Source organism: Macaca mulatta, chromosome 12 (genome assembly GCF_049350105.2).
Source record: "Macaca mulatta isolate MMU2019108-1 chromosome 12, T2T-MMU8v2.0, whole genome shotgun sequence".
Taxonomy (NCBI): Eukaryota; Metazoa; Chordata; class Mammalia; order Primates; family Cercopithecidae; genus Macaca; species Macaca mulatta.
In genome coordinates this window covers 9,700,852-9,728,162 of record NC_133417.1, presented here as the reverse complement: position 1 = coordinate 9,728,162, position 27,311 = coordinate 9,700,852, and the positions used below count along the sequence as shown (strand labels likewise).

General features: G+C 49.4%; 1 protein-coding gene across 5 annotated transcripts in view; it reads left to right on the top strand.

Annotated features, from left to right (window-relative positions):
* The window catches only part of MYO7B (myosin VIIB), a 111,794-nt gene that overhangs the window by 26,865 nt on the left and 57,618 nt on the right, over positions 1–27,311 (top strand). For all 5 annotated transcript variants that reach the window (XR_003721205.2, XR_013401932.1, XM_077956735.1 and 2 more), the window contains exons 2-10: positions 5,836–5,876; positions 10,163–10,276; positions 11,291–11,443; positions 12,668–12,852; positions 16,063–16,184; positions 20,067–20,209; positions 22,829–22,942; positions 24,365–24,518; positions 26,995–27,071. Coding sequence is in view for 3 of the 5 variants with exons in the window: in XM_077956735.1 (XP_077812861.1) it covers positions 5,859–5,876; positions 10,163–10,276; positions 11,291–11,443; positions 12,668–12,852; positions 16,063–16,184; positions 20,067–20,209; positions 22,829–22,942; positions 24,365–24,518; positions 26,995–27,071 (1,080 nt within the window). In the remaining 2 variants the exon portion in view is untranslated. The remainder of the gene's footprint in view (positions 1–5,835; positions 5,877–10,162; positions 10,277–11,290; positions 11,444–12,667; positions 12,853–16,062; positions 16,185–20,066; positions 20,210–22,828; positions 22,943–24,364; positions 24,519–26,994; positions 27,072–27,311) is intronic.

Genomic DNA, 27,311 nt, shown 5'->3' with positions numbered 1-27,311 from the left:
GAGCTTTTTGGAGGAATCTTTAGGGTTTTCCAGGTATATAATCATATTGTTAGCAAACAGCAAGAGTTTGACTTCCTCTTTACTGATTTGGATGCACTTTATTTCTTTCTCTTGTCTGATTGCTCTGGCTAGGACTTCCAGTGCTATGTTGAAGAGGAGTGGTGAGAGTGGCCATCCTTGTCTTGTTCCTGTTCTCAGAGGGAATGCTTTCAACTTTTCCCCAGTCGGTATTATGTTGGCTGTTGGTTTGTCATAGATGGCTTTTATTACATTAGGGTATGTCCCTTGTATGCTGATTTTGCTAAGGGTTTTAATCATAAACAGATGCTGGATTTTGTCAAATACTTTTTCTGCATCTATTGAGATGTTCATGTAGCTTTTGTTTTTAATTCTATTTATGTGGTGTATCACATTTATTTATTTATTATTTTTATTTATTTGTTTATTTTCAGATGGAGTTTCGCTCTTGTTGCCCAGGCTGGAGTGCAATGGCGTAATCTCAGCTCACCACAACCTCTGCCTCCTGGGTTCAAGCGATTCTCCTGCCTCAGCCTCCCAAGTAGCTGGGATTACAGGTGTCCACCACCATGCCTGGCTAATGTTTTGTATTTTTAATAGAGACAGAGTTTCACCATCTTGGCCAGGCTGATCTTGAACTCCCGACCTCGTGACCCCCCCTTGCCTTGGCCTCCCAAAGTGCTGGGATTACAGGTGTGAGCCACTGCACCCGGCCATCTAATTGATCTTATTTTGATCTTTTCTCTTCTTGGTTAATCTTGCTAATGGTCTATCAATTTTATTTATCTTTTCAAAGAACCAGCTTTTTGTTTCATTTATCTTCTGTGGGTTTTGTTGTTGTTGTTGTTTCAATTTCATTTAGTTCTGCTCTGATCTTGGTTATTTCCTTTCTTCTGCTGGGTTTGGATTTGGTTTGTTCTTGTTTCTCCAGTTCCTTGAGATGTGACCTTAGATTTGTGCTCTTTCAGATTTTTTGATGTAGGTATTTAAGGCTATAAACTTTCCTCTTAGCATCACCTTTGCTGTATCCCAGAGGTTTTGATAGGTTGTGTCACTATTATCGTTTGGTTTGAAGAATTTTTAAATTTCTATCTTGATTTCATTGTTGACCCAGTGATCATTCAGGAGCCAGTTATTTCATTTCCATGTATTTGCATGGTTTTGGAGGTGCCTTTTGGAATTGACTTCCAGGTTATTCCACTGTGGTCTGAGAGAGTTCCTGATATAATTTCAATTTTCTTAAATTTGTTGAGACTTGTTTTGTGGCTTATCATATGGTCTATCTTGGAGAAAATTCCATACACTGAGGAATAGAATGTACATACTGTGGTTGTTGGGTAGAATGTTCGTAAATACCTGTTAAGTCCATTTGTTCCAGGGTATAGTTTAAATCCATTGTTTTTTTTTTTTGTTGACTTCTGTCTTGATGACCTGTCTAGTGCTTGTCAGTGGCATATTGAAGTCCCCCACTATTTTTTTTTTTTTTTTTTGAGACAGAGTCTTGCTCTGTCGCCCAGGCTGGGGTGCAGTGGCCGGATCTCAGCTCACTGCAAGCTCCGCCTCCCGGGTTTAGACCATTCTCCTGCCTCAGCCTCCCGAGTAGCTGGGACTACAGGCGCCCGCCACCTCGCCCGGCTAGTTTTTTGTATTTTTTAGTAGAGACGGGGTTTCACCGTGTTAGCCAGGATGGTCTCGATCTCCTGACCTCGTGATCCGCCCGTCTCGGCCTCCCAAAGTGCTGGGATTACAGGCTTGAGCCACCGCGCCAGGCCAAAGTCCCCCACTATTATTGTGTTGCTGTCTGTCTCATTTCTTAGGTCTAGTAGTAATTGTTTCATAAATTTGGGAGCTCCAGTGTTAGGTGCATATACATTTAGGATTGTGATATTTTCCTGTTGGACAAGGCCTATTATCACTATATAGTATCCCTCTTTGTCTTTTTTAACTGCTGTTGCTTTAAAGTTTGTTTTGTCTGATATAAGAATAGCTACTCCTGCTCACATTTGGTGTCCATTTACATAGAATGTCTTTTTCCACACCTTTACTTTAAGTTTATGTGAGTCCTTCTGTGTCAGGTGATTTTCCTGAAGGCAGCAGATGCTCGGTTGGTGAATTCGTATCCATTCTGCCATTCTGTATCTTTTAAGTGGCACATTTAGGCCATTTACATTCAACATTAGTATTGAAATGTGAGGTACTATTCCATTCATCATGCTATTTGTTGCCTGTATACCTTTTAATTCTATTTTTGTTTTATAGGTCCTGTGAGATTCATGCTTTAAAGAGGCTCTGTTTTGATGTGTTTCCAGGATTTGTTTCAAGATTTAGAACTTTTTTAGCAGTTCTTGTAGTGCTGGCTTGGTAGTGGCAAATTCTCTCAGCATTTGTTTGTCTGAAAAAGACTATCTTTCCTTCATTTATGAAGCTTAGTTTTGCTGGATACAAAATTCTTGGCTGATAATTGTTTTGTTTAAGGAGACTGAAGATAGGGTCCCAATCCCTTCTAGCTTGTAGTGTTTCTACTGAGAAATCTGCGTTAATCTGATAGGTTTTCCTTTATAAGTTACCTGGTGCTTTTGCCTCACAGCTCTTTTTTTTTTTTTTTTTTTTTTTTTTTTTTTTTTTTGAGGCGAAGTTTCACTCTGTCGCCCAGGCTGGAGTACAGTGGCCAGATCTCAGCTCACTGCAAGCTCCACCTCCCGGGTTTATGCCATTCTCCTGCCTAAACCTCCTGAGTAGCTGGGATTACAGGTGCCTGCCACCTCACCCGGCTAGTTTTTCTGTATTGTTTTAGTAGAGACGGGGTTTCACCATGTTAGCTAGGATGGTCTCGATCTCCTGACCTCGTGATCCGCCCGTCTCGGCCTCCCAAAGTGCTGGGATTACAGGCTTGAGCCACCGCGCCCGGCCTGCCTCACAGCTCTTAAGATACTTTCCTTTGTCTTGACTTTAGATAACCAGATGACAATGTGCCTAGATGATGATCTTTATGTGATGAATTTCCCAGGTGTTCTTTCTTGTATTTGGATGTTTAGGCCTCTAGCAAGGCCAGGGAGGTTTTCTTTGATTCTTCCCCAAAAAATGTTTTCCAAACTTTTAGATTTCTCATCTTCCTCAGGAATGCAAATTATTCTTAGGTTTGGTTGTCTTACATAATCCCAAACTTCTTGGAGGCTTTGTTCATTTTTTAAAATTCTTTTTTCTTTGTCTTTGTTGAATTGGGCTAATTCTGAATTGGGTTAATTCAGAGCTTGTCTTCAAACTCTGCAGTTCTTTCTTCTGCTTGTTTGATTCTATTGCTAAGACTTTCCAGAACATTTTGCATTTCTCTAAGTGTGTCCCCTGTTTCCTGAAGTTGCAATTGTTTTTTGTCTATGCTCTCTGTTTCACTGAAGATTTCTCCCCTCATTTCTTGTATCATTTTCTTGATTTCCTTAAATTGGACTTCACCTTTTTCTGGTGCCTCCTTGATTAGCTTAATAATTGACCTTCTGAATTCTTTTTCAAGTAAGTCAGGGATTTCTTCTTGGTTTGGACCCACTGCTGGTGAGCTGGTGTGATTTTTTGGGGGTGTTAAAAAACCTTATTTTGTCGTATTACCAGAATTGTTTCTCTGGTTCCTTCTCATTTGGGTAGCCTATGTCAGAGGGAAGTTCTGGGACTCAAGGTTGCTATTCAGATCCTTTTGTCCCATGGGGTGTTCTCCTGATGTAGTTCTCTCCCCCTTTTGTGAGACTGGTATAAAAATAGTCATATAGACCAATGGAACAGAATGGAGAACCCGGAAATAAACCCAACTGTTTACAGCCAACCGATCTTTAACAAAGCAAACAAAAACATAAAGTGGGGAAATGACACCCTATTCAACAAATGGTGCTGGGATAATTGAAAAGCCACAGGTAGGAGAATGAAACTGAATCCTCATCTCTCACCTTATATAAAAATCAGCTCAAGATGGATCAAGGACTTAAATCTAAGACCTGAAACTATAAAAATTCTAGAATATAACATCAGAAAAACGCTTCTAGACATTGGCTTATGCAAAGATTTCATGACCAAGAACCCAAAAACAAATGAAACAAATACAAAGATAAATAGGTGGGACTTAAACTAAAGAACTTTTGCACAGCAAAATAAACAGTCAGCAGAGCAAACAGACAACCCACAGAGTGGGAGAAAATCTTCACAAACTACGCATCTGACAAAGGACTAATATCCAGAATCCACAAGGAACTCAAACAAATTACCAAGAAAGCAAACAAACAAACAATCCCATCAAAAAGTGGGCTGAGGTTATGAATAGACAATTCTCAAAAGAAGATATACAAATGTCCAACAAACAAGGAAAAATGTTCAACATCACCAATGATCAGGGAAATACAAATCGAAACTGCAACACAACACCACCTTACTCTTGCAAGAGTGGCCATAATCAAAAAATCAAAAAATGATAGATGTTGGCATGGATGTGGTGAAAAGGGAATGCTTCTACACTGCTGGTGGGAATGTAAACTAGTACAGCCACTGTGGAAAACAGTGTGGAGATTCCTTAAAGAACTAAACGTAGAACTACCATTTGATCCATCAATCCCACTATTGGATATCTACCCAGAGGAAAAGAACTCATTATTCGAAAAAGATGCTTGCACACACATGTTTATAGCAGCACTATTCACAATTGCAAACATGTGGAACCAGCCCAAATGCCTATCAATGAACAAGTGGATAAAGAAACTATGATATCGATATATCATATATATAGACATATATTATATATATAGATATAGACATATATCACATATATGGCATACATATGTATGACGGAATACTACTCAGCCATAAAAAGAATGAATTAATGGCATTCACAGCAACCTGGATGGGATTGGAGACTATTATTCTAACTGAAGTAACTCAGGAATGGAAAACCAAACATCCTATGTTCTCACTTATAAGTGGGAGCTAAGCTATGAGGATGCAAAGGCATAAGAATGATACAATGGGCTTTGGGGACTCGGGGGGAAAGGGAAGGAAGGGGGTGAGGAATGAAAGACTACAAATTGGGTTCAGTGTATATTTATCTGGTGATGGGTGCACCAAAATCCCACAAATCACCACTAAAGAACTCAGCAATAGACCTGGTACCCACCTTGCACTACTCACAGGGAAGGGGAAAATGCCAGCACTCAGTCAGGGTAACTCAGGGTTTCCTCCTTTAGATGGGACAAGTGGGCTCCTCCCCGCTCCTCCTCCTGCTGGACCTGGCTGCCTACTTGGGCCTGACTGCCTGCTCCTTCTAGAACCACCAGGTGCTGGGGACAGGTTTGAAAGGAGGCAGATCCGGGTTTGATTCCCAGCTGTGCTACTAATTAACTGCGTGGCATTTCCTGCATTGAGTCCAATGTCTAAAGTGAGGGAACACGCACATTCTGCAGTGCTGTGAGGTTTAAAGTTGTGTCTGTAGCTCCAGTGGCTGCTTACCTGAGCACTTCCCAGGGTTTGTGATGATGACTGGTTTTCATGGATATCTGACCAGATAAAATTGAGGCTTCGGGATGACAGGGAACCACCTACTCCCTGTATCAAGCCCAGGACTGAGTATGAAATATGTCTGCAATAAAGACTGAAGAAGCTGAGAACAGCTCTTGTACTTGGGCCAGGACTGTGACTCATTCATCCATTTATTCAGCATTGTTTCTGAGCCAGGTCCCATACCGGGACCTTAGGGTAGTGTTGGTGAACAAGCCCAGTTCCTGTGCTCCAGGGGCTCCTATCGGGGGTGCGCATGGAGCTAACGTTCTGCTTTCTCTCTCCACACAGGTGTGTGGAACTGCTGACTCAGGATGTCGGGGTTCAGGCTGGTAAGAATTGTATGATTTGATCTAGGGGTTATTGGTGTAAGTTACTCAAGGCCAAGTTGAATCGCTCCCAAGGAAAGAGAGGAAAGGCAAGGAGACCCCATAGGAAAATACCAGAGACAGGTGAGTTCAGGAAACACGACAGATTCTCGCATCTCAAGAAAACAAGTTTGGCCAACCACTGGCCTCGGCAATACATGTAGTCATGTATAGTTATCCCTCGCATTCATGCAGGGCTTAACATGTCCCTTTGTCTTGACAAAGGGGTTTCTTTTCTTTACTTTTCTTTTTTTTTCCAGACAGATTCTCACTCTGTCACCCAGGCTGGAGTGCAGTGGCATGATTTCAGCTCACGGCAACCTCTGCCTCCCAGGTTCAAGTGATCCTCCAACCTCAGCCTACTGAGTAGCTGGGACCACAGGCGCATGCCACCACACCCAGCTAATTTTTGTATTTTTTGTAGGGACGGGGCTTTACCATGTTGCCCAGGCTGGTCTTGAACTCCTGAGCTCAAAGCAATCCACTCGCCTTGGCCTCCCAAAGTGCTGGGCGTGAGCCGCCTTGCCCAGCCAACGAAGGGATTTCCCAGTTGTCTCACTGTGGCAGTTGCAGGGAGCTCCCCCAGAGAAAACAGGGAACTGGGGAACTGTGGGCATGGGTAGGACTGAAACCCAGGTCTGAATCACCACTTTGGACTCTGCATCGTGTTTCCTTCACTCAACAAATATTCCTGTGTTCCGGTGGCCAAGGGATGGCTCCTGCATAGGAAGAAAGCAGAAGAGTTTTGCATTTACTGTTGAATCAACGTAGACCCTGGGGAACTGCCCTGCCCTGCCACGGCACGTGGAGAGCTCAGAGGCTGGAGAGCCCAGAGAGCAGAGGTCCCAAACCAGCCTGTGCATCCTTCCCTGCCCTCCACATTTCCACCCTTGCCCCATGCCCCGCAGAGTCCAGGAGAGCAGGATAGTGCTGCAAAGTGCTCTTTGATAAGAAAATGCCCCAAATGTTCTCCTGATTGCAAAGCCACACAGGACATCGTTCCTGGCTGCTGGAGCACACTGCTGAGAGGAGTGTGCTTCAACACGCAGGAGCCCCTGGCGCTGCCACTAAGCCTGGCAGCATCGGACTCACAGAATGGACAGCCAAGATTGGCTCCTTGTTTTCAATTACAGAATAGAGCTTAGGCTGTTTTAGGCTGTAGAGAGGACACGCGTGGTCTCAAAAGTCAGGTTGTGAGGCTTCTGGTAACTAAGTTGCAAACCTGAGAGCATGGCTCCACCTTGGAGCATGGTGTGATTTTAAGACAAAGCAAAGCATTTCACAAAGGAATGTGCGGTGGGATGCATCAACGCCAGACTCCCTCTGGGGATGCCACTAACGGCAAGCAGAGTTTAGAAAAACACCTCTCAGGGCCCTATTACTCACAATTACAATTGCAGGCCCGCTCTCTCTTCAGACAATGTAAGTCTTTGAGAGGAGAGTCATCTCTCGGCTTACTGCAACCTCAGCCTCCCAGGTTCAAGCAATCCTCCCACCTCAGCCTCCCGAGTAGCTGGGACTACAGGCACCCACCACCACGCCCGGTTAATTTTGTATTTTTAGTAGAGACAGGGTTTCACCACGTTGGCCAGGCTTGTCTCGAACTCCTGACCTCAGGTGATCTGCCCGCCCAACTCGGCCTCCCAAAGTGCAGAGTGGTCATCTTTTTAATGAATAAGTCTTTCAGAGGGTTGTTGAGTCCTCTGTGGTGCCCTCCGTGCTGGACGCTATGGAGGCTCCCTGCCATAGGGCACTCCATCTTCACCGCAGCCCTGTGAAGCAGGCCCCTTTCAACAGATAAGGAAGTTAAGGTTCAGAGCTGTGAAGTGACTTTCCCAAGGCCGTATAACTCCTGGAATACAGAGTAGGGATTAGAACCCAGCCAGGTCTATCTGACTTCACTGGAGCTTGGACTGCCGTAACAAGGTGTCACAGCCTGGGTGGCCTAAACCACAGACATTTGTGTTCTCACGGTCCTGGAAGCTGGAAGTCCAAGGTTAAAGTGCCTTAGGGTTGTAGATGGCTGTCTTCTCATTTTATCCCTTCACATAGCCTTTCTTCTGTGCTGTGGGGTGAGGAGAGGGAGAGAGAAAAGCAGAGAGAGAGAGACAGGGAGAGAGAAGAGAGAGAGCATGCGTGCATCTCACTCTGGTGCCTCTTCCTTTTTTACAGACACCAGTCCTGTTGGATTAGGACCACACCCTTAGGACCTTATTTAACCTTAATTACCTCCTCAAAGGCGTTATCTGCAAATATTGTCATGTCAGGAGTTGGGGCTTCACTATATGAATTCTGGAGGGACACAATTCAGTCCATATAATGAGGTTTATTTATATTTTTGCCCATCTTCTATAGCGATCTTCTTCCTAATTCTAATTTTATTTTATTTTTTATTTGTGTGTTCTTTTTTGACAGAGTCTCACTCTGTCAGCAAGGCTGGAGTGCAGTGGTGCGATCACAGCTCACTGCAACCTCCACCTCCCAGATTCAAGCAGTATCGTGCGTCAGCCTCCTGATTAGCTGGGATTACAGGGGCCCACCACCACGCCTAGCTTTTTTTTTTTTTTTTTTGAGATGGAGTCTTGCACTGTCGCCCACCAGAGTGCAGGGGTGCGATCCTGGCTCACTGTAAGCTCCGCCTCCCGGGTTCAAGCAATGCTCCTGCCTCAGCCTCCCGAGTAGCTGGGACTACAGGCATGTGCCACCACACCTGGCTAATTTTTGTATTTTTAGTGGAGATGGGGTTTCACTATGTTGGCCAGGCTGGTCTTGAACTCCTGACCTTGTGATCCGCCTGCCTCGGCCTCCCAAAGTGCTGGGATTACAGGCGTGAGCCACCGCGCCCAGCCAATTTTTGTATTTTTTTAGTAGAGGCAGGGTTTCTCCATGTTGGCCAGGCTGTTCTCAAACTCCTGGCCTGTCTTGGCCTCCCAAAGTGCTGGGATTACAGGTGTGAACCACGACACCCAGCCCCTAATTCTAATTTTTAAAAAATTTCTATATCATTTTGCTGACTTTTCTCCTTCCTACCGTTTATGATTCTTCCCATGTTTTTCTAATCAAGGCATGTTCTCCCACAGTTTCCAATTTTCTTTTCATTCTGGTGCGCATTTCTTTCATTTCCTCCATTTTTTCATTCAGCTCTGCCAACTCACGTCTCATCCTTTTTCTCAGTTTTCCCCCATCTAATTCCTGGGCTTTTCTGCCTCTGACCTAATCTTTGGTCAGTTTTTGTAAATGATGGTGAAATATTCAGTCACAACTTCCCACGGCTCTGTGGCAGTTATTTCTCTTTTGCTAAGTGTTATTTGCTCCCTTCCTCCTCTTGGGTTTCAGTACCTCCGAACACAGACCTGTGCTGCTTCCTTTTGGATTACTTCTCTTCAGATGGGGTGAGCTCTCTTGGATTAGAAGGAGGTTCGTGCGGGGTCAGTGCCACAGTGCAGGCTAGCAGAAATCTCACATGCGAGTTTTTAGTCGTTGCTTCTCCCACCCAATAGATCTGGGTACTGCAGAGCTTTTCACGGGGCAAGGCTTCTCTTTTCCCACCCCATAGAGAGACTGCTTCCTGCAAATATGGCAGACCTGCAAATATGGTCTGTTTCTTAGCACCGAGACAGGCCAGGCAAGCTCCGACTGCCACCTTGTGCCCGTGCTCCTGCTGCTGCAGCAAGTCATGCTGCTTTTGCACGCCAGGATGGGCTGCTGCCTTGGAGAATTGAACTTTGCCCTCTCTTTCTGGAATCTACAGCTGGGGCCACCTTTTCAACTTCCTCCTGTGTCTCCTAGCATTTGTTTCTGTTTCTTATCCTCCTATTGCTTGCAGGTGATTTCTGAGAAGATGCAACTCTTGCTATCGTCATCAAGCTTGAGAAGCACTTTCTCTTTTAACCACTCAGCCACGCCACCTTCCTAAATAGTTGCCGAGTTTCTTTTTCATTATGAGAGGTTCAGTGGTGAGACCGGAGCTCCTGTTCTTGTCAGCTTACTGTCCCAGACAAGACAAAGACATGGAGAGAAGCTGTACAGGCGCTCGGTACCTGCTCAGTGAGCAGGGCAGGTGACACACGATCAAAGGAAACAGGGGCTAGGAGAGGAATGGGAAGAGGGGAGGAGAAGAAAGGAGAGACAAGCTCCAGCCACCTTGGGAACTCTGGGCTGGAAGGCAAAGCCCTAAAGAGAGGTAAGTATCCAGCAGGGAGGGGAAGAGAGAGCGGGGATCACACCACTGTCTTCTGTCTGCCCTCCAGGGTGACCACGTGTGGCTGGAGCCTCCCTCCACCCACAAGACTGGCGTGGCCATTGGAGGCATCATCAAAGAGACAAAGCCAGGCAAGATCTTGGTTGAAGATGACGAGGGCAAGGTCAGTGTTCTGGGGCTTTCCTCTGGGCCCCGGCCTGCCCCCACATCCAGGGCCCCAGAGCCCTCCCCACCCTGTGGAGCCTCTCCCTAACACCAGGGGCTCCAAGGCCAAGTGGGGACGTGGGTGGCAGGACAGATCACGGTGGAGTCCTGCCATGGTGAACACGGCTTCTGTGTCCTGGGGAACGTTTCAAGAGTTGCAGTCCAGGGAAATGAAGAGAATTAGGGGACCAGGAAGTGGAGAAGTGGGAAAGGGGCTCTGGAAGGACCAGAGGGGCAGAAAGCCGGTTTGCAAAATGAAACTGGCAAGGGGGAAAGGTGGGTGAGGAAGGTGTGTGGAGGGGCAGGAAGCGGCAAAACGCACAAGTGAGAGTCCAGCAACCTGGAGTGCCCAGGGGTGACCAGCTCGTCCACAAGAGGGGTCAGGACCAGCTAGGTGGTGAGCGGGGAAGGGCTTACCATGGAGTGTCCAGCTGGTCACTTAGCTCCTCAGATTGTCCTCTCTGCTCAGCTGGGTGCTGCAGCCTTAGCCTCCGAAGAAAAGTTTCTAGGCTGTGACCTGTGAGATCCGGATGATGGAAGTCAGTAAAATAATAACAATATCTTCTATTTGTGTAACACTGTAGTTTTTTTTTAAAAAAAAAAAACAACTTTCACTTGCACACTCTTATTCTAACAACCTGCAAGGCTCCCAGCTGCAACCTGACCCTAAATCTAACTTCTGGCTACAAGCTCCTTTGTCCCTGGTCTGAAATTCAGCCCTAGCTCCAGCTACACCTTAACCCTGGGCCCTAGACCCATGCTGATCCAGTCATAGATGGACCTGATTCTGCCACAGGAGTCCCTTGAGCCTTGTCATAGACTGACCCTGGCCGGAGGCTGGCCACCGCCCCAGGTCAGCTGATCTGTGACCCCGAAGGCCACTTTGCTGCTGAGAACTTGGAGGGGAGGGTGTGACAGGCTGGCCACGGGGATGGAGGCCACGCCTCAGGGGAGTCTGCACCCGTTGTTCCAGGAACACTGGATCCGAGCAGAGGACTTTGGTGTCCTTAGCCCCATGCACCCCAACTCAGTCCAGGGCGTGGACGACATGATCCGCTTGGGCGACCTGAACGAGGCGGGCATGGTGCACAACCTCCTGATCCGCTACCAGCAGCACAAGATCTACGTGAGTCTCCCCAGCCCTGTGTCCACAGGGGAGCCCCTCACAGGTGCCGACCTCCTGGACAGGGAGAAGAAAATGATGCACGGGGGCACTGCCCCCCCATGCCCTCACTGGGGGAGGTGGGCGAGGTGCCTAACTTTTCCCAATCTCTGCTGCCCAGTCCCAAACAGGGCGATCCCACCCTGGAGGGGAGGAAGCCACTGCATAGAGTGACAGCACAGTGCCTGGCACAGTCTGTGCTCAGTGAGGGCTGCAGATGGCCATCAGGTGGCCATTGTCCTCTGCCCTCTCCATCCCAAGCATGTTGTAGAGACAGGGTCACCAGACAGAGAGCTCCTGGCCTCCCAAGAGTGAGTCCCATGACAGCCAGGATCCCAAGGTCCTGATTCACCAGACGAGGGGGCCATGGGGGTGGATGTGGGCCCTCCCCGCAAACCTGGCCTGGATGGAGGTTCACCCCAGCCTGAAGCTCTCATCCTGGTTCCAATGCAGATTTTTCCAGGGGAGGTGGTATTTCCAAACTGACACCAGCTCGGCCTAAGTATGTGTGGCCTGCAGAAGCCACTGCCTGCCAGGGCCTCTCTGGTTGGAGGGTGGCTGGCTTGGTTCTGACCGGCCCTTCTGGGCTGTTCAGAGGAAGGTAGCTTGTGCTTCCAAAGGGCTTGTGCCTGCACTCCTCATCTGGTGGCACAGCCTGAAGCCAGAGGGCACGTCCTCTCCTTTCCTAAAGTGAAAACCAGGGTGCCATGGTCATGTGGCGTATTGTGCAGACTCTGCCTGCCCCACCCACTGAGGGGCAGTGGGGCCGGGTGGGGGCTCCAGATGGGCAGCTGATCCAGGGCGGAGGTCCCAGGAGCACACAGAATTTGTGGTTGGGGTCTGTGAGGGCCACTTGTTGACCAGCCTATATGAAAGCCCCTGCGGGATGCACGTGAAAACCCATTTCATACTTAGTCCATTTTTATCGAGCCCCTTCTAAGTACCAGGCAAGGTACAGTGAACATTTGATCTTCCTGGAAATATGTCCCCCGGGAGCTCACCTTCCTGGTGGACATCTCGTCTTCCCATAGGAAGGACCTGCACAGCCGAATGTCTTATCTCCCTGGCCCAGAATCAGACTCTACTTCCCCACCAAAGTCAGCAGCCCTGATAACTCCCTGGGGGCAGGGCCAAGGCTGAGTATCTCTGCCAGGGGCAGAGGGCACTGACCACCTGCTCCCTTCCCAGACGTACACAGGCTCCATCCTGGTGGCCGTGAACCCGTTCCAGGTGCTGCCGCTCTACACCCTGGAGCAGGTACAGCTCTACTACAGCCGCCACATGGGCGAGCTGCCGCCGCACGTCTTTGCCATCGCCAACAACTGCTACTTCAACATGAAGAGGAACAAGAGGGACCAGTGCTGCATCATCAGGTGAGGCAGAGGGGTCAGGCACCGCCTCCAGGCATCTCCCTGCACTGCTCCCCACAGCACGCCTGCCAAGTTGGGCAAGGCAGGAGCTCTCCCTACTCCATGGCACACACCCTTCTCCACAGCACACAATGGCCCCAGCTACCCTGCACCCCGAGCAGTTCCTCCAAAGCTTCCTTCCTTCAGAACCTAGGCTTTCATCGTGTCACCAGGGACTGGACTGCCCAGCCTCTAATAACGGTTTACTGAGTCAAGGAAGGAAGTTGGGCTGGGTTCCTTTAGAAATGGGCCTCAGGGGTCGGGCATGGTAGCTCATGCCTATAATCCCAGTGACTTGGGAGGTCAAAGCAGGAGGATTCCTTGAGGCTGGGAATTTGAGACCAGCCTGGACAATGTAGCAAGACCCTATCTCTGTAAAAATAAAAAAAGAAAAAGGTACGGGACCCAGGTTAGGCACTTGAAGATGCAGGAGTTCAACAGCTGAGGACCCACACAAAAAAAAATCTCAAGGCAGGCCCCAGGTGAGGACAGAGGAGCAGCAGCTCCAGGGGGCAGCTCTCAGGTCACCAGGGGACCAGAAGGAAAGTGTCCCCTCCAGTCCAGGTCCTGGCTGCTTCAGAGACTCCCTGCCTGGCCTGGCCTCTCTACCAGTGACCACAGACCCTCCTGGTGTCGGGAGGAGGAGTGTTCAAGGGAACAGGAGGTGGAGTGGGAATTTGGCTCCCAGGCACCTTGCTTGGTGCTCCAGTAGAGTCACTCATTCATTCCTTCCTTCATTCAATCATTTGAGGTTTTGTCATGCCCCAACTGTGTGCCACCCACTGTCCCAACATGGGGAGGTGGCAGCTAACAAAAGGGACCAGAATCCCTTCTTCAGGGAGCTTACATTCTAGAAGCAGAGACAGACAGGCAACAAATAAGTGCATTTTTATGCAGGTCCTAACAGCTTTGAAGTAAAACACGGCAGGGGAGAGGAAAGGGTGATGTCAGCCTCTGCGTTAGGTAGGGGGCAGGCCAGGCACGGCCTCTCTGAGGCGGGATGCTGAACAGAGACCAGAATGAAGTCCTAAGGCACAGGTGATCACATTTCATGTCCTCAGCAACCCTCTGAAGGAGATGCTCTCATTCCCCTGATACGGCCCCATGTTACTGCTGGAGAGACCTACAGTCAGAGGGGCTGAGATCCTGTTCCAGCGGCACACAGCGCTGAAGTGGGGAATTCAAACCCAGGGCTCTGGAGAAGACAGCAGACAGGTGCCCTGGGAGAGAGCTGGAACTCCCAACCTGCCCCCGGAGGCAGGGCGAGAAGCCTCTCGGCAGAGCTGGGCCGCGGGCTGGCTGGCCGGGAGCTGACAGGGTGGCGCCCCCTGGAGGCTGGCGGGGCTGGCGGAGTGTGAGCAAGGAGAGGAAAGAGCCGCCTGAGGTTTGGTTCTTTGTAGTGAGCAGAACGTCACTTGTCACTTTGAGTCAAATTGCATTCTCCTCCTGCCCTTTCCTCCCCCAGGGCTGTGGGCAAGTCCCCTTAAGCCGCGTCTCTACAATGGCAGGTTATTTGATGAGCTTGTGTTTATAAACACGCCTGGCGCTTGACAGGCACTCAGGGGAGTCCACAGCTATCACTGGAGGTTTGTTGATCTCACTCTGCTTTGCTGGCATAGTGATTGTGGGTATTTTGATCATAACTTTGCAAAAAAGGTAATATTTTGACTGGGTGCGGTGGCTCACGCCTGTAATCCTGGCACTTTGGGAGGCTGAGGCAGGTGGATCACCTGAGGTCAGGAGTTCAAGACCAGCCTGGCCAACATGGTGAAACCCCATCTCTACTAAAAATATAAAAATTAGCTGGGCGTGGTGGCCAGCGCCTGTAATCTCAGCTACTTGGGAGGCTGAGGCAGGAGAATTGCTGGAACTGGAGGGGGCAGAGATTGCAGTTAGCTGAGATGGTGCCATTGCACTCAAACCCAGGCCAACAACAGCCAGACTCCGACTCAAATAAAGAAAAAAAAAAAAAAGACAATATTTTCAGGCCAAGCATGGTGGCTTATGCCTGTAATCCTAGCACTTTGGGAGGCTGAAGCGGGCAGATCAGCTGAGGTCAGGAGTTTCAGACCAGCCTGGTAAAGATGGTAAAACCTTATCTCTACTAAAAATATAAAAATTACCTGGGTGTGGTGGCAGGCACCAGTAATCCTAGCTACTTGGGAGGCTAAGGCATGAGAATCACTTGAACCCAAGAGGTAGAGGTTGCAGTGAGCCTAAATCATGCCACTGTACTCCAGCCTGGGAGACAGAGTGAGACTCCATCTCAAAAAAAAAAAAAAAAAAAAAAGGTAATATTTTCAGATGAAGCAATATCTGGGATTTGCTTTAAAATAGTACAGGAGGCTGGGCGCGGTGGCTCAAGCCTGTAATCCCAGCACTTTGGGAGGCCGAGACGGGCGGATCACGAGGTCAGGAGATCAAGACCATCCTGGCTAACACGGTGAAACCCCGTCTCTACTAAAAAATACAAAAAACTAGCCGGGCGAGGTGGCGGGCGCCTGTAGTCCCAGCTACTCGGGAGGCTGAGGCAGGAGAATGAACCCGGGAGGCGGAGCTTGCAGTGAGCCGAGATCCGGCCACTGCACTCCAGCCTGGGTGACAGAGCAAGACTCCGTCTCAAAAAAATAAATAAATAAATAAAAATAAAATAAAATAGTACAGGAGGGGAAACAAAATTGGCCAGGAGTTGAAGCTGGATAATGGGACTGTGGGAGTCTGCTATGCAAATTCTAAAGTGTAGGAATCCTCTGGGGATCCTGTGAAAATGCAGATTCTGATCAACAGAGCCTGTGTGACCTGGGCATCTGCATTCTGAGCCTGCTGCTGGCCTGTGGGCCACGCTTTCATTAGGAAGACATTGAGTCATCTCACTCAGCCTTCTGTATGTCCTGGGCACTGTGGTGCTGACCCTGCAATGAATCAGATCCGAGTGTGCCAAGGAGCTTGCAGCCGAGCAGAGAAGAAAAGACAAACACAATAGCGTGTACAACACAGGCAGCCTGAGACCCACAGGGGACTTCAGGGCTTCAATGCAGTGGGATATCTGCAGGGGAGAGGCCATCCTTGTCAGACTGGCTAGAGAAAGCAGGACTGGGGTTTGTAGGAGAGTTCAGAGGTGTTGAAAAAAATAGTTGTTGTGTGGTCTCATGTCCCTGCACACCCTTTTTGCAGTGGCGAGTCTGGGGCTGGCAAGACGGAGACCACCAAGCTCATCCTGCAGTTCATGGCCACCGTCAGTGGCCAGCATTCGTGGATTGAGCAGCAGGTCCTGGAAGCCAACCCTATCCTGGAGGGTAAGCATCGCTCTGTGACCTGCCCTTCTCCCCCAGCCCCACTAGAGCCTTCCTTCCAGGTGGGACCACAAACCTTCAGCAACTCCTCCAGACCCTTGGGACACAAAACACAAGGGTGGGGTGCATGGTAGGGATAGGGGGGCCAGGCGGCACAAAGGGGAAAGACTGAGGACTTAATAAACTTTCAATAGGTGTGTTTTCCACGGGATCGTAAGGAGTATTCTTTTTAAAAAGGGATCCAAGATCAAGTCAATTTGGGAAATGCTAGATGTGTGGGTTCGGTTGCTGGAACTGAACTGGAAAGCAGTTGCTGGGCCAGGGTGAGGACTGCAACAGGTTTATCGAGGGGTAAACCTGCAGAAGACAAGGTGGGAGGAAGCAGGAGTGGGCAGGATGAGTCTTCAAACTTGGATGCTGCTCAGACCCTTAGGAACGGGAAAAGGAGAGGAAGCAGCTTGGGTCAGGAGCGGCTCATGCTGTGATGCAGATCTAAGTCTCGGCCAACCCAGCAGGGGGCTCTGGAGCAAACTCCTCCTTAGAAGCCTCCTGCCTTCTCCCCGGTGACCCAGCCTCAGTCTTGTTAGGGCTGCCCGGAAGCCTATGGCCTCGGCCCCAAGGCTATCGGCTGCTGTCTCTCTCGTTTCTTTATAATTGAAGTTTGCTTTACATATAGTAAATATTCACCTTTTTCACGTACAGTTTCGTGAGTTTTGACAAACGCATACAGGCCTATGGCTCCCATCATCATCAGGAAGTAGAATGTTCCCATCACCCCCCAGATCTTCCCTCATGCCCCTTCATAGTCACCCCGTCTTCTGGACCCCTCCCCTGGCAACTGCGGATTTGTCTTTCCCCTGCCTCCCTTCACAGTTTTGTCTTTTCCAGAATGTCGTAGAAGTAAAATCACAGGGTTTGTAGCCTTTTGTGTCTGGTTACCTTGGCTATTTGGGATTCTTCCTTGTTGCTGCCTGCATCAGCGATTCATTCCTTTTTAATGCTGAGTAGAATTCCATTGTGTGGAGGTACCACAGCTTCTCCACCCGTTTAGGACATCTGGGTTGTTTATCGTTTTTAGCCACTAGGAGGAAAACCTCTATAAACATGCACATACAGGTTTTTGGGTGCACATAGGTCTTTCCCTTGGATAAATATGCAGGAGTGAAATTGTTGGCTCAAAAGGCAAGTGAGCCATTTTACTTTGTCAGAAACTTCCGAAATGTTTTCCAAAGTGGTCGCAGCATTTTCTCTCTCACCAGCAGAGCAGGAACATTCTGGTTGTCCTGTGACCCCACCAGCACCTGGCACGGTGAAGGACATGGTCTGCCCTCTGACATGTGTGGAGCACGCTTGTAACTCCCATGGCCCTGACGACGAAGGATGTTAGCGTCTGTCCGCATGCTTACCTCCCCTCTGTATATCTGCTCGGGTGAAGTGTTGGTTCAAATCTTTTGCCTATTCTTTCATACTCTTTAATTGGTCTATTTCCTTACTAATGAGTTATTTTTGCTTGTTTTTTGTTTATTTGAGATGGAGTTTTGCTCTTGTTGCCCAGGCTGGAACACAATAGCATGATCTCGGCTCACTGCAACCTCCACCTGCCGGGTTCAAGCAATTCTCCTGCCTCAGCCTCCCGAGTAGCTGGAATTATAGGCATGCGCCACCATGCCCGGCTAATTTTGTATTTTTAGTAGAGACGGGGTTTCTCCATGTTAGTCAGGCTGGTCTTGAACTCCTGACCTCAGGTGATCTGCCCACCTCGGCCTCCCAAAGTGTTGGGATTACAGGCGTGAGCCACCGTGCCTGGCCACTAGTGAGTTTTAAGAGTTTTGTATGTGTTCTGGATACAAGTCCTTTCTAAGACAGGTGTTATATTGTGTCCGAGTTTGTGGCCTGTCTTTTCATTCTCTAGACAGTGTCTTTTGCAGGGCAGAAGTTTTAAATTTTTAAAGTTCAATTTGTCCTTTTTTTCCTCCTATGGGTCATGTTTTTTTTGTGTTGTATCTAAGAAATCTTTGCCTAACCCAGAGATTTTCTCCTATGTTTTTCCTATGTGTTTTGTAGTTTTAGATCTTATATTTAGGTTGATGATCCAGTTTATGATTTACATTTGTGATCTGATATTTTTCTATGGTGCAAGGTACACAGCACAGAAAAAAAGACTTTTGGCTGGGCGTGATGGCTTACGCCAGTAATCCCAGAACTTTGGGAAGCTGAGGCAGTCAGATCGCTTGAGGTCAGGAGTTCAAGACAAGCCTGGCCAACATGGGGAAACCCCGTCTCTACTAAAAATACAAAAATCAGCTGAGCATGGTGGCGTGCGCCTGTAATCCCAGCTACTCGGGAGGCTGCGGCAGGAGAATCGCTTGAACCCAGGAGGCAAAGTTTGCGGGGAGCTGAGATGGCACCACTGCACTCCAGCCTGGGCGACAGAGTGAGACTGTCTCAAAAGATAAAAGAGAAAAAGACTTTTCTGTCTTTCCTTCCTTCTTTCTTTCTCACCTTCTTTTCTCCTTCCTTCCTTTCTTTTTCTCTTTCTCTCTCTTTTTTTTTTGGTTTTGCATGTAGATACTCTATCGTTCCAGTCTTATTTGTCAAAAAGACTATTTTTTCTCTATCGACTTACCTTTGCACCCCTGTCTAAAATCAATTGACCATCCGTGTAAGGGACTGTTCCTGGATTCTCTATTATCTTCAATCCCTCTCTCTGTCTATCTTTTCACCAGTGCTACAGTGTCTTGATTTCTGTAGCCTTATGGGAAGCAGTGCAAGCAGAGAGCATGTGCCCTCCGATTTTGTTCTTCTTTTTCAAACTTGGCTATTCTAGATCATTTACCTTTCCATATATAGTACATTTTAAGATCGGCCTGTCAGTTAGTACAAAAAAAGAAAAAAACTGCCTGCATCAGATTCTTTCTTGAAGAGACACCCAACCAATCACCCCCATGATGGCCACACTGGGCTCAATAAGCTAAATAGGTTTCATACCTGTGGCACTTCTCAGAGGCTCTGCCGTGCATTGAGATTCCTTGAGAAAGAGAGACAGGGTGCTGTGTTTCTTAAACCTACTTCCCCAAGGAACCGTCTTCCTCTGTTTCATGGGACTACGCCGGATACTGGTATTCTGAAACTGCATCCTAACCATTAAGGGGCCATAAAATCAGTTCTAGAACAAATCAAATATCATAGAATAGAACACCCCAGCACATCACTCTTTGTAAGAACTAGTACTGAGTATTTTGTTCTAACTATGTGTGTGCAGGTGGACATGTGTATATACTAGGATGTAATGCAAAATATCTTTCTTACTGTGGATCGCATCAGAAGAGCTTGCAGAAACAGCTTTACAAAAACACTTTGGGACGTGCTGCCTCCTGATCTGACTGCCTCCGTGTGTCCTGGCCTTGACACGCTGTTGCCAGTCCCCATGCCAGCTTGGCCTCTCCATATCAGCCTCAGCCCTGCAGCCTGAGCCATCTTTCTAAGCTGCGAATCTGCTTCCACACTCTCAGAAGCTTACTGCTTCCCTTATCACAGCAGAATGATTGCCCAGCTTCTGAGACTAGCATTTAAGGCTCTGTGCCACCTGGCCCTACCTACTAACTAGTTCTGTCTACCTTTCACTGCTTTCCTCCTGTATCCCACACTCTGACAAGACTTCTGTGTCTGCAAGTGCACTTCATGCTTTCTGACCTCTGAGGTTTTCCCCGAGGTTTTTGTCTTCCTCCTAGCAGGCCCTTGGCTGCCATCACTGTCTGGCGCAGCTGTGCACATTCTTCAATTCGAGCTTGGCCACCTCCTCTGAGCAGCCCTCTTAGATGATCCCACTCATATTACATTTTCTCCTCTCTGCTCTCATCATGGCCATCGCCTGCTTACCTTCAGCCTTTGGAAACGCCAAGACAATCCGCAACGACAACTCAAGCCGCTTTGGGAAGTACATTGACATCTATTTTAACCCCAGCGGGGTGATCGAAGGCGCACGCATCGAGCAGTTTCTCCTGGAGAAGTCCCGGGTCTGCCGGCAGGTGAGGCCTCCACCCGCCCAGGTTGGGAGTTGAGGGAATGGGGGAGGTTTCCAAGAGGGGCCCCCTTTCAGCTCTCTCACCTCTCCTCCCCTGTTCCCCAGGGGCCCTCCCAGAACCCACAGGCCTCACTGGATAATGAGGGCTCTTCCCCAGTATTCCAGGACAGCAAATGATAGAAATTTTTCCATTTTGAGCGGGGCTCAGTGGCACATGCCTCTAATCCCAGCACTTATGGTAGGCCAAGGCAGGTGGATTACTTGAGGCTAGGAGTTCGAGATCAGCCTGGCTAACGTGGCAAAACCCTGTCTCTACAAAAAAATACGAAAAAAAAAAATTAGGTAGGCAGTGGCACACACCTGTAGTCAGTCCCAGCTACTTGGGGGGCTGAGCCATGAGAAGTGCTTGAGCCTAGGAGGTAAAAGTCACAGTGAGCTGAGATTGCACCACTGCACTCCCGCCGGGGCAACAGAGCGAGACTCTGTCTCAAAAAAAAAAAAAAGAATTTTCTCCGTTTTGAATTTTCCATTCATATAAATTTCTTCTTTCTTTGGTGCCTACCATTCCTCATCTCTACTAGAATTAATTCTGAGACTAGGCTAGTTAGGTGGGCTGTATCTTCAGGTGTGTTAGGGGCCATGGCAGAAATACACAGATGACAGTATCCCAAATGCCACATGGCCAGGAAGTACAGAGGCACATGTCCTGTGTTGTCACATCAGGCCCTGTGCTCAGGGGGCCCCTTGCTTGGTTTCAGGCTCTGCTATTGCCATCTTGAAATTGTTACTAGCTTTTTAGCAAGAGGGCCTATGGTTCCCTTTTACACTGGGTGATCATGGAGCCAGTCCCGATGGTAGGGATCCCAACACGTGGCACCCACAACAGAAGAATTAATGCACCTGTGTGGGGGGGGGGGCGGTGCTCTCGTGTGATGGCATAACCCCTAACACATGCATGTGTGCAAATGAGCACACACACACAGAAGGGGTCCAGAGGGGAGAACGCCACCAACAGAGGGGCTGTGGCTGTGTGAGAGGGACACATGCCTCGGCACTGTGGCAAGCTGAGAAAGAAGGTCACATTTAGTGACCTCCCCAACCTGGTGCTATACTTTTCCTGTTTTATCTCATTTGACCTTCACAACCATGAGAGGTAGGACTCTTTATCCCTGTTGTACAGATGAGAAAACTGAGTCCAGATAAGTTAGGTCCCTTGTCCAGGGCCACAGAGCCAGCACATGGCGGAGTCTCTCTGCCCTGTCCAGAATCTCCTACCTCTTGATACAGTGGTTGCTGAATTCATAGAACTTGTCACCCAAAATGGTACCCCAAAATGGGCAGGAAATTTCTAAGGCAGGTGAGAAACAAGCCCTGCCCAAGAAAAGAGGGAGATTTAAAAATTATGGCATATCTATGCTACAGAGGAGGAAGTCTGTCCGTGTTGATGTGAAGGATCACCAAGAGATATGTTTAGGTGAAAAAAAAAGGAAGTTGCAGAACCATAAATATGTTTTGTGTAAAAAAGAAAGAAAGAAAGAAAGAAAAGACAACTATTTATAGATATGCTATAAGTAAATGTTTTTTAAAAAATGTATAGATTCTGGGGTGGGGAGGAGGGGATTTAAGGAAGGGGAAGGCAGGGTGGAAAGGAGCTCTCATCTTTTTGTTTTTTGAGACAGGGTCTCACTCTGTCACCCAGGTTGGAGTGCAGGGGTGCAATCTCAGCTCACCCCCGCCACTATCTCCTGGGCTCATGTGATCCTCCCACCTCAGCCTTTTGAGCAGCTGAGACTAGAGGTGTTCACCACCACGTCCAGCTAATTTTCTTATTTTTTGCAGAGATGAAGCCTCACTATATTGCCCAGGCTGCTCTCAAACTCCTGAGCTGAAGTAATCCTCCCGCCTCGGCCTCCCAAAACTGCTGGGATTACAGCCCAACTGAAACTCTCATCTTTTAACACTACTGTATATGCTTCAGATTGTTCGATTTTTATGAGAATGCATTTATAAATAGTGTTTCAAAAAATACGAAAGGCACCCTAGGCAACATGGCAAAACCCCATCCCTACAAAAAATACAAAACTTAGCTGGGCGTGGTGGTGTGTGCCTGTGATCTTAGCTACTTGGTAGGCTGAGGTGGGAGGATGGCTTGAATCCAGGACTTCGAGGCTGCAGTGAGCCGAGATTGCACCACTGCACTCTAGCTTGGGTAACAGGGCAAGACTTTCTCTCGGAAAAAGTTTTAAAAATGCCGAAGGCCTAGGGAGCCCTGTGGCTGTCAGATCTCTCGTGGGCCACTAAGTACCTGTGAAGAGAGCCCTGACTCTGTGCCATCACTCCTGGCCTGGGGACTTTGGACACAGCAGTGTCAGGGCTTCGAGGAGCAGTCAAGATGCAGGGAAATGCCTGACAGGAGTTCTCAGGGCAGGGATGAGACAGCTGCGGAGGCCCAGGATAGGGACAGCAACCAAGCCAGGCTGGCCCTGGGTCAGTGCCAGAGCTGCTCCTGGCTGAGAGACTTGGAGCGGAGGCCAGGGCTGGGCTGGACAGAGGCAGTCTGAGGCCCTGAGGCCTCAGGGGAATGGCCCACGGATCTGTCTGGAACGCCCTCTCTCCCTCCCAGGCCCCTGAGGAGCGGAACTACCACATCTTCTACTACATGCTCATGGGGATGAGTGCCGAAGACAAGCAGCTGCTGAGCCTGGGCACGCCCTCCGAGTACCACTACCTGACCATGGTGAGCCGCCCACCTGCCGCCTCCAGTAGCCAATGGAAGGGAGGAAAAAGAGCTGGTGCCGCTTCACCCTCCGTGACAGCTGCAGAGAAGCCCAATGCTGGCCAGGCCCCTGAGGCAGGGCTGGTTCCCTTTCCCTCTCCTCGCCAGCCCCTCTGTGCTGGGAATCACCTTGTCCGCGTGCCTCCCGCTTCCCATCACATGTACCCCATGCCCCAGGCTGGACCTCATCTTCCTTTGGTCCCCACTGGATGACAGGCTCCCGGTGCCCAGTGGGCCACACACAGGGAGTTGCCCACACGCCTCCTGTTCCTGATTTCACTCCAATGGTCTGTCCTTGCAGGCCCCCTAAACGCAAGCCCCGAGCCCCAGGAAAGCAAAGCCCTTTCTGTGCTCCCAGCTGCACCTGCCACCTAGGACAGGGCAGCACCACAGCCATCGCTCGTTAGCTTAGGTGCCCTGGCTGTCAGGGGAACTGCACCTCCTGGTTTATTGACCATGGAGTGGACCCAGAGCATTCTGCCTCTGGGATCTCTCCCATGCAACCCTCTCCCCTGGATCCACTGCTCCAATGCCTTCACCAGCCACCAGCCCTTGCCTGGACTTCATGGGCCCCCCTTACCAGTCTCGACCTCTAATCTGTCATCCACCCTGCAGCCAAGGCACTCTTCCTGTAGGAAGGTTTGCCCTGTAGTGTCATGCTTTGGATGGCACTGCTGCAGTGACCCCTGTGACCTGTAGGGTAGAAGTCCAAACTCCTCGGCGTGGTTTCCAAGTCCCTCCAGGATCTGCCCCTCTGCCGACCTCTCCCTTCTCAACACCCACCCCAGCCTCCCCGCAGCCCTGTCCCTACCTCCCCACCTCGTGGCCTTGCTCCCATCATCCTCTACCTAAACTGTCCTCTGTTCTCAGAGACAGCGGGGCCAGCTTTGCACCTCCTCCAGGAAGCCTTTCTCCACCTCTTGATAGGGCTGGCCCCAGCCCCTGTGGTCTGGGCGCCTATACCAGGCAAATGGCCATGGCACGGTCCCTGGCTCCCTGCCTGCCCCCCTGGATGCCCAGCACAGGGCCTGGCCCATGGCGAGCCTTGGAAAGCATTTCTTAAAGGAACAAACCCACAGTGTGCCCCAGAGAGACAAGGCAGGCTCGAGTAGGGACGAACGACAAATAGAGGATCGGAGAAGAAGTGTGAGTTGGCCAAGGTCACACCGTGGCCAGATGCTGGTGCTGGCTGCAAGGCCCGATCATGCTGTGGCTACTGTGTCATGATTCTCCCTCTGAAAAGAATTGTATGTGGTTTCTGAGCATGGACCCTGCCCGGTCCACCCAGTGCCTGTGAAGGGCAGTGTCTCAGCCTTGCTGGCCCCAGGATGGAGGTGGTGGGGCAGGGGGTGGCCCCATTAGCTGAGGCTCCCTGTCCCGCAGGGGAACTGCACTTCCTGTGAGGGGCTCAACGACGCCAAGGACTATGCCCACATCCGCTCGGCCATGAAGATCCTCCATTTCTCTGACTCTGAGAGCTGGGACCTCAGCAAGCTGCTGGCTGCCATTCTCCACCTGGGGAACGTGGGGTTCATGGGTAATGCCGGGTCTGCCCCAACCACACCCTTGGGAAGGGAGGGGGCAGGGGACAGGAGCAAGAAGGCATCTCTAGGCGTTCTCACAGGAAGGGTCCTGTGGTCCCACCAAGGCCTGGAAAAATACATCTAAAAAATTCAGCTGTGATTTTGCAGGCCTCGTGAGGTGAAGGGGAAAATGTCAAAGCTTAAGGTTCTCCACAGGTGGAGACTGTGGCCAATCATCCCCCACTTTTAGCTGGGACCCCAAAGGGCTTCCCCCTTAAGGTTCAGGTAAGCCAGAGTAAACAAATCCATGCATGAACTTGCAAAACAGGTTGTGAGCTTGGGGCGGTCTGGGGATTACGGTGTCCTGACCCGTGAACACCCCCAAGCACCTAACGGAAGTTACTGACAGTCCTCGCTGAAAGAAAACACCAGCAAGTTAGATTACAAATGATTCCTGCAGGTAGGTTTTCAAACACAACATCCAGCATGAAGCCAGGAAGAGATAGGAACAAGGAAATGAAATACTATGAACAAGAACCGGCAGAAATAACAAACAGTAGAAATCGATCCACAAAGATTTCAAAGTTGGAATTATTAGACACAGACTAGAGAAGTTCTGCTTACTCTGCTCAAGAAAAGAAGCAGCCAAGCTTGAAAATTTAGACAGCGAATGGGAAACTTTGAAGACATTACAGATGTATAAACGAACCACATAGAAATTCCGTTCTAAAATAAAAAAATACGATAACCAAAATGAAGAACCCAATGGATGGTTTAAAGGACTCCGTGCCTGTCTAGGAGAGGAAATGTGTGAGCTGGACGGAAAGTCAGGAGAAACTGTGAGTACGGCATGGAGAGAGCAAAGGTGGGAAATGTCAGAGAGAAAGTGGAGACTGGGAGGACGCTGTGGGCAAAGGGAGCACACCTTTCATCGGAGTCCTAAAGGAAAGGAGAGAAAAAGGGGCAGAGGCAATATTTGAAGAGATTAGGGCTGGTTCTAGAATTCAGGAGAGACCATTCACAAAGCAATGGGAAGGGAAAGACTTTTCTAGAATCTGTTCTGGAGCAATGGGGTGTCCGTATAGAAGACAAGAGCTTTGGGCCACCATCTCACGCCGTGTGAGAACACTGGCTCCAGGCGAGCCACAGCTGGGCTGATCTGTCGTCTATCAGCCAGACTGCACACTTCAGCCGGGGAAAGGTGGGTGCTAACCAGAGGTGGGCACCGGAGCCTGGGACAGCATCAGAAACACGACACTGAGGAATTGAAGCAGGCACAAGAGAACGCAGACAGATCCACTAACATAACGTTTGTTTGTTTGTTTGTTTTTGAGACAGGGTCTTGCTTTGTTGTCCAGGCTGGAGTGCAGTGGTGGGATCTCAGCTCACTGCAACCTCTGCCTCCCGGGTTCAAGCGATTCTCTCAACTCAGCCTCCTGAGTATCTAGGATTTACAGGGGCCCGTCACCACAGCCTGGCTAATTTTTGTATTTTTAGTAGAGATGGGGTTTCACCACATTGGTCAGGCTGGTCTCGAACTCCCGACCTCAGGTGATCCTCCTGCCTTGGCCTCCCAGAGTGCTGGGATTACAGGTGTGAGCCACCACAACTGGCCCACTAACATAACATTTAAAAGCAGGCACATTAAACGCTGTTTAGGGACTCTATGTAGGGAATAAAAAGATAAATAAAAAGCTAGGAAGTTTGAAGTTGGGAGGGTGCTTACCTCCAGAGGAGAGGGACACAGTCTCAGGCTGCGAGGACCTCGGAGGGCTGTGGGTGCTGGCAGAGCCTAGACTTGGCTTTAGCGGTGGTTCCATGGTGCAGACTTTATTCTTTACAACACAGCTTTGTGTTTTATGCACTTCTTTATCTGTGTATTTTATGTCACAATTTTTTTCAGTTTAAAAAAGAAAAAAAGCAAAAACAAAGAGACCCAAAGTTCCCATCACCCACCAGCCTGGCGTGTCCTAAGCTGGAAATGGTTGAAGAGGAGGAACCAGAAGCTGGGAGGCCAGTCAGGAGATGGTTGCAGTAGAGCGGGGCCTGGCTTACAGCTGGAGCTCCATTAGTGTTTTGCTTCCTGTGACTGAATGAGTGATGAAATGTTCGGGTTTCTATACCCAGCAGCATGGATTGAGGGGCCTGATGGCCCATCTCTCCAGTGCCAGTGTCAGCCATGTTTCCCAAGTCAGACTTCTCCCTCCAAATAGGCCCACCTTTCTTCAAACTTCCCTTCGACCCAGGGCCTTGGTCCCCTCAAGAGGAAGTGGTCTGCCAGGTTCACCAACAGCTAAGGTGTGAATGACCCGTGGTCATGGGGCCGTTGGCTCCCTAAAAGAGAGGACCCTGGGAGAGGCTGTGGCTCTCACACCGGGGCAGCTGTTCTCCTGAGTGGATCTGGGGCTACCGTGGGCCCGGGCCTGTTGGGACCTGGCTCCCATCGCTCTAGGCTGCTTTCCCACTCAGGATTCCTGATTCTCTCTCTAGCTTCGGTCTTCGAGAACCTGGATGCCTCAGATGTGATGGAGACACCTGCCTTTCCCACTGTGATGAAGTTACTAGAGGTAGGGCTGCTGTGTCCACAGCTTCCATTTTGGTGGGGGGCCCTAGAGGTCTAGGCAGACAGACCCCTGACACCTGATTATCATAACCCTACCATGAGAGAGGCCCCCACCCCTCTCCCAAAAACCCCTCCCTTCTGTATGCTACAGGTGCCTGAGGGCGGGCGCAGAGTGCGGCAGTGCCAAACAGAGCAGCGGAATGGCCAGTTTGGCTTTAACGAATGTTCCCTCCCTTTCCCCACA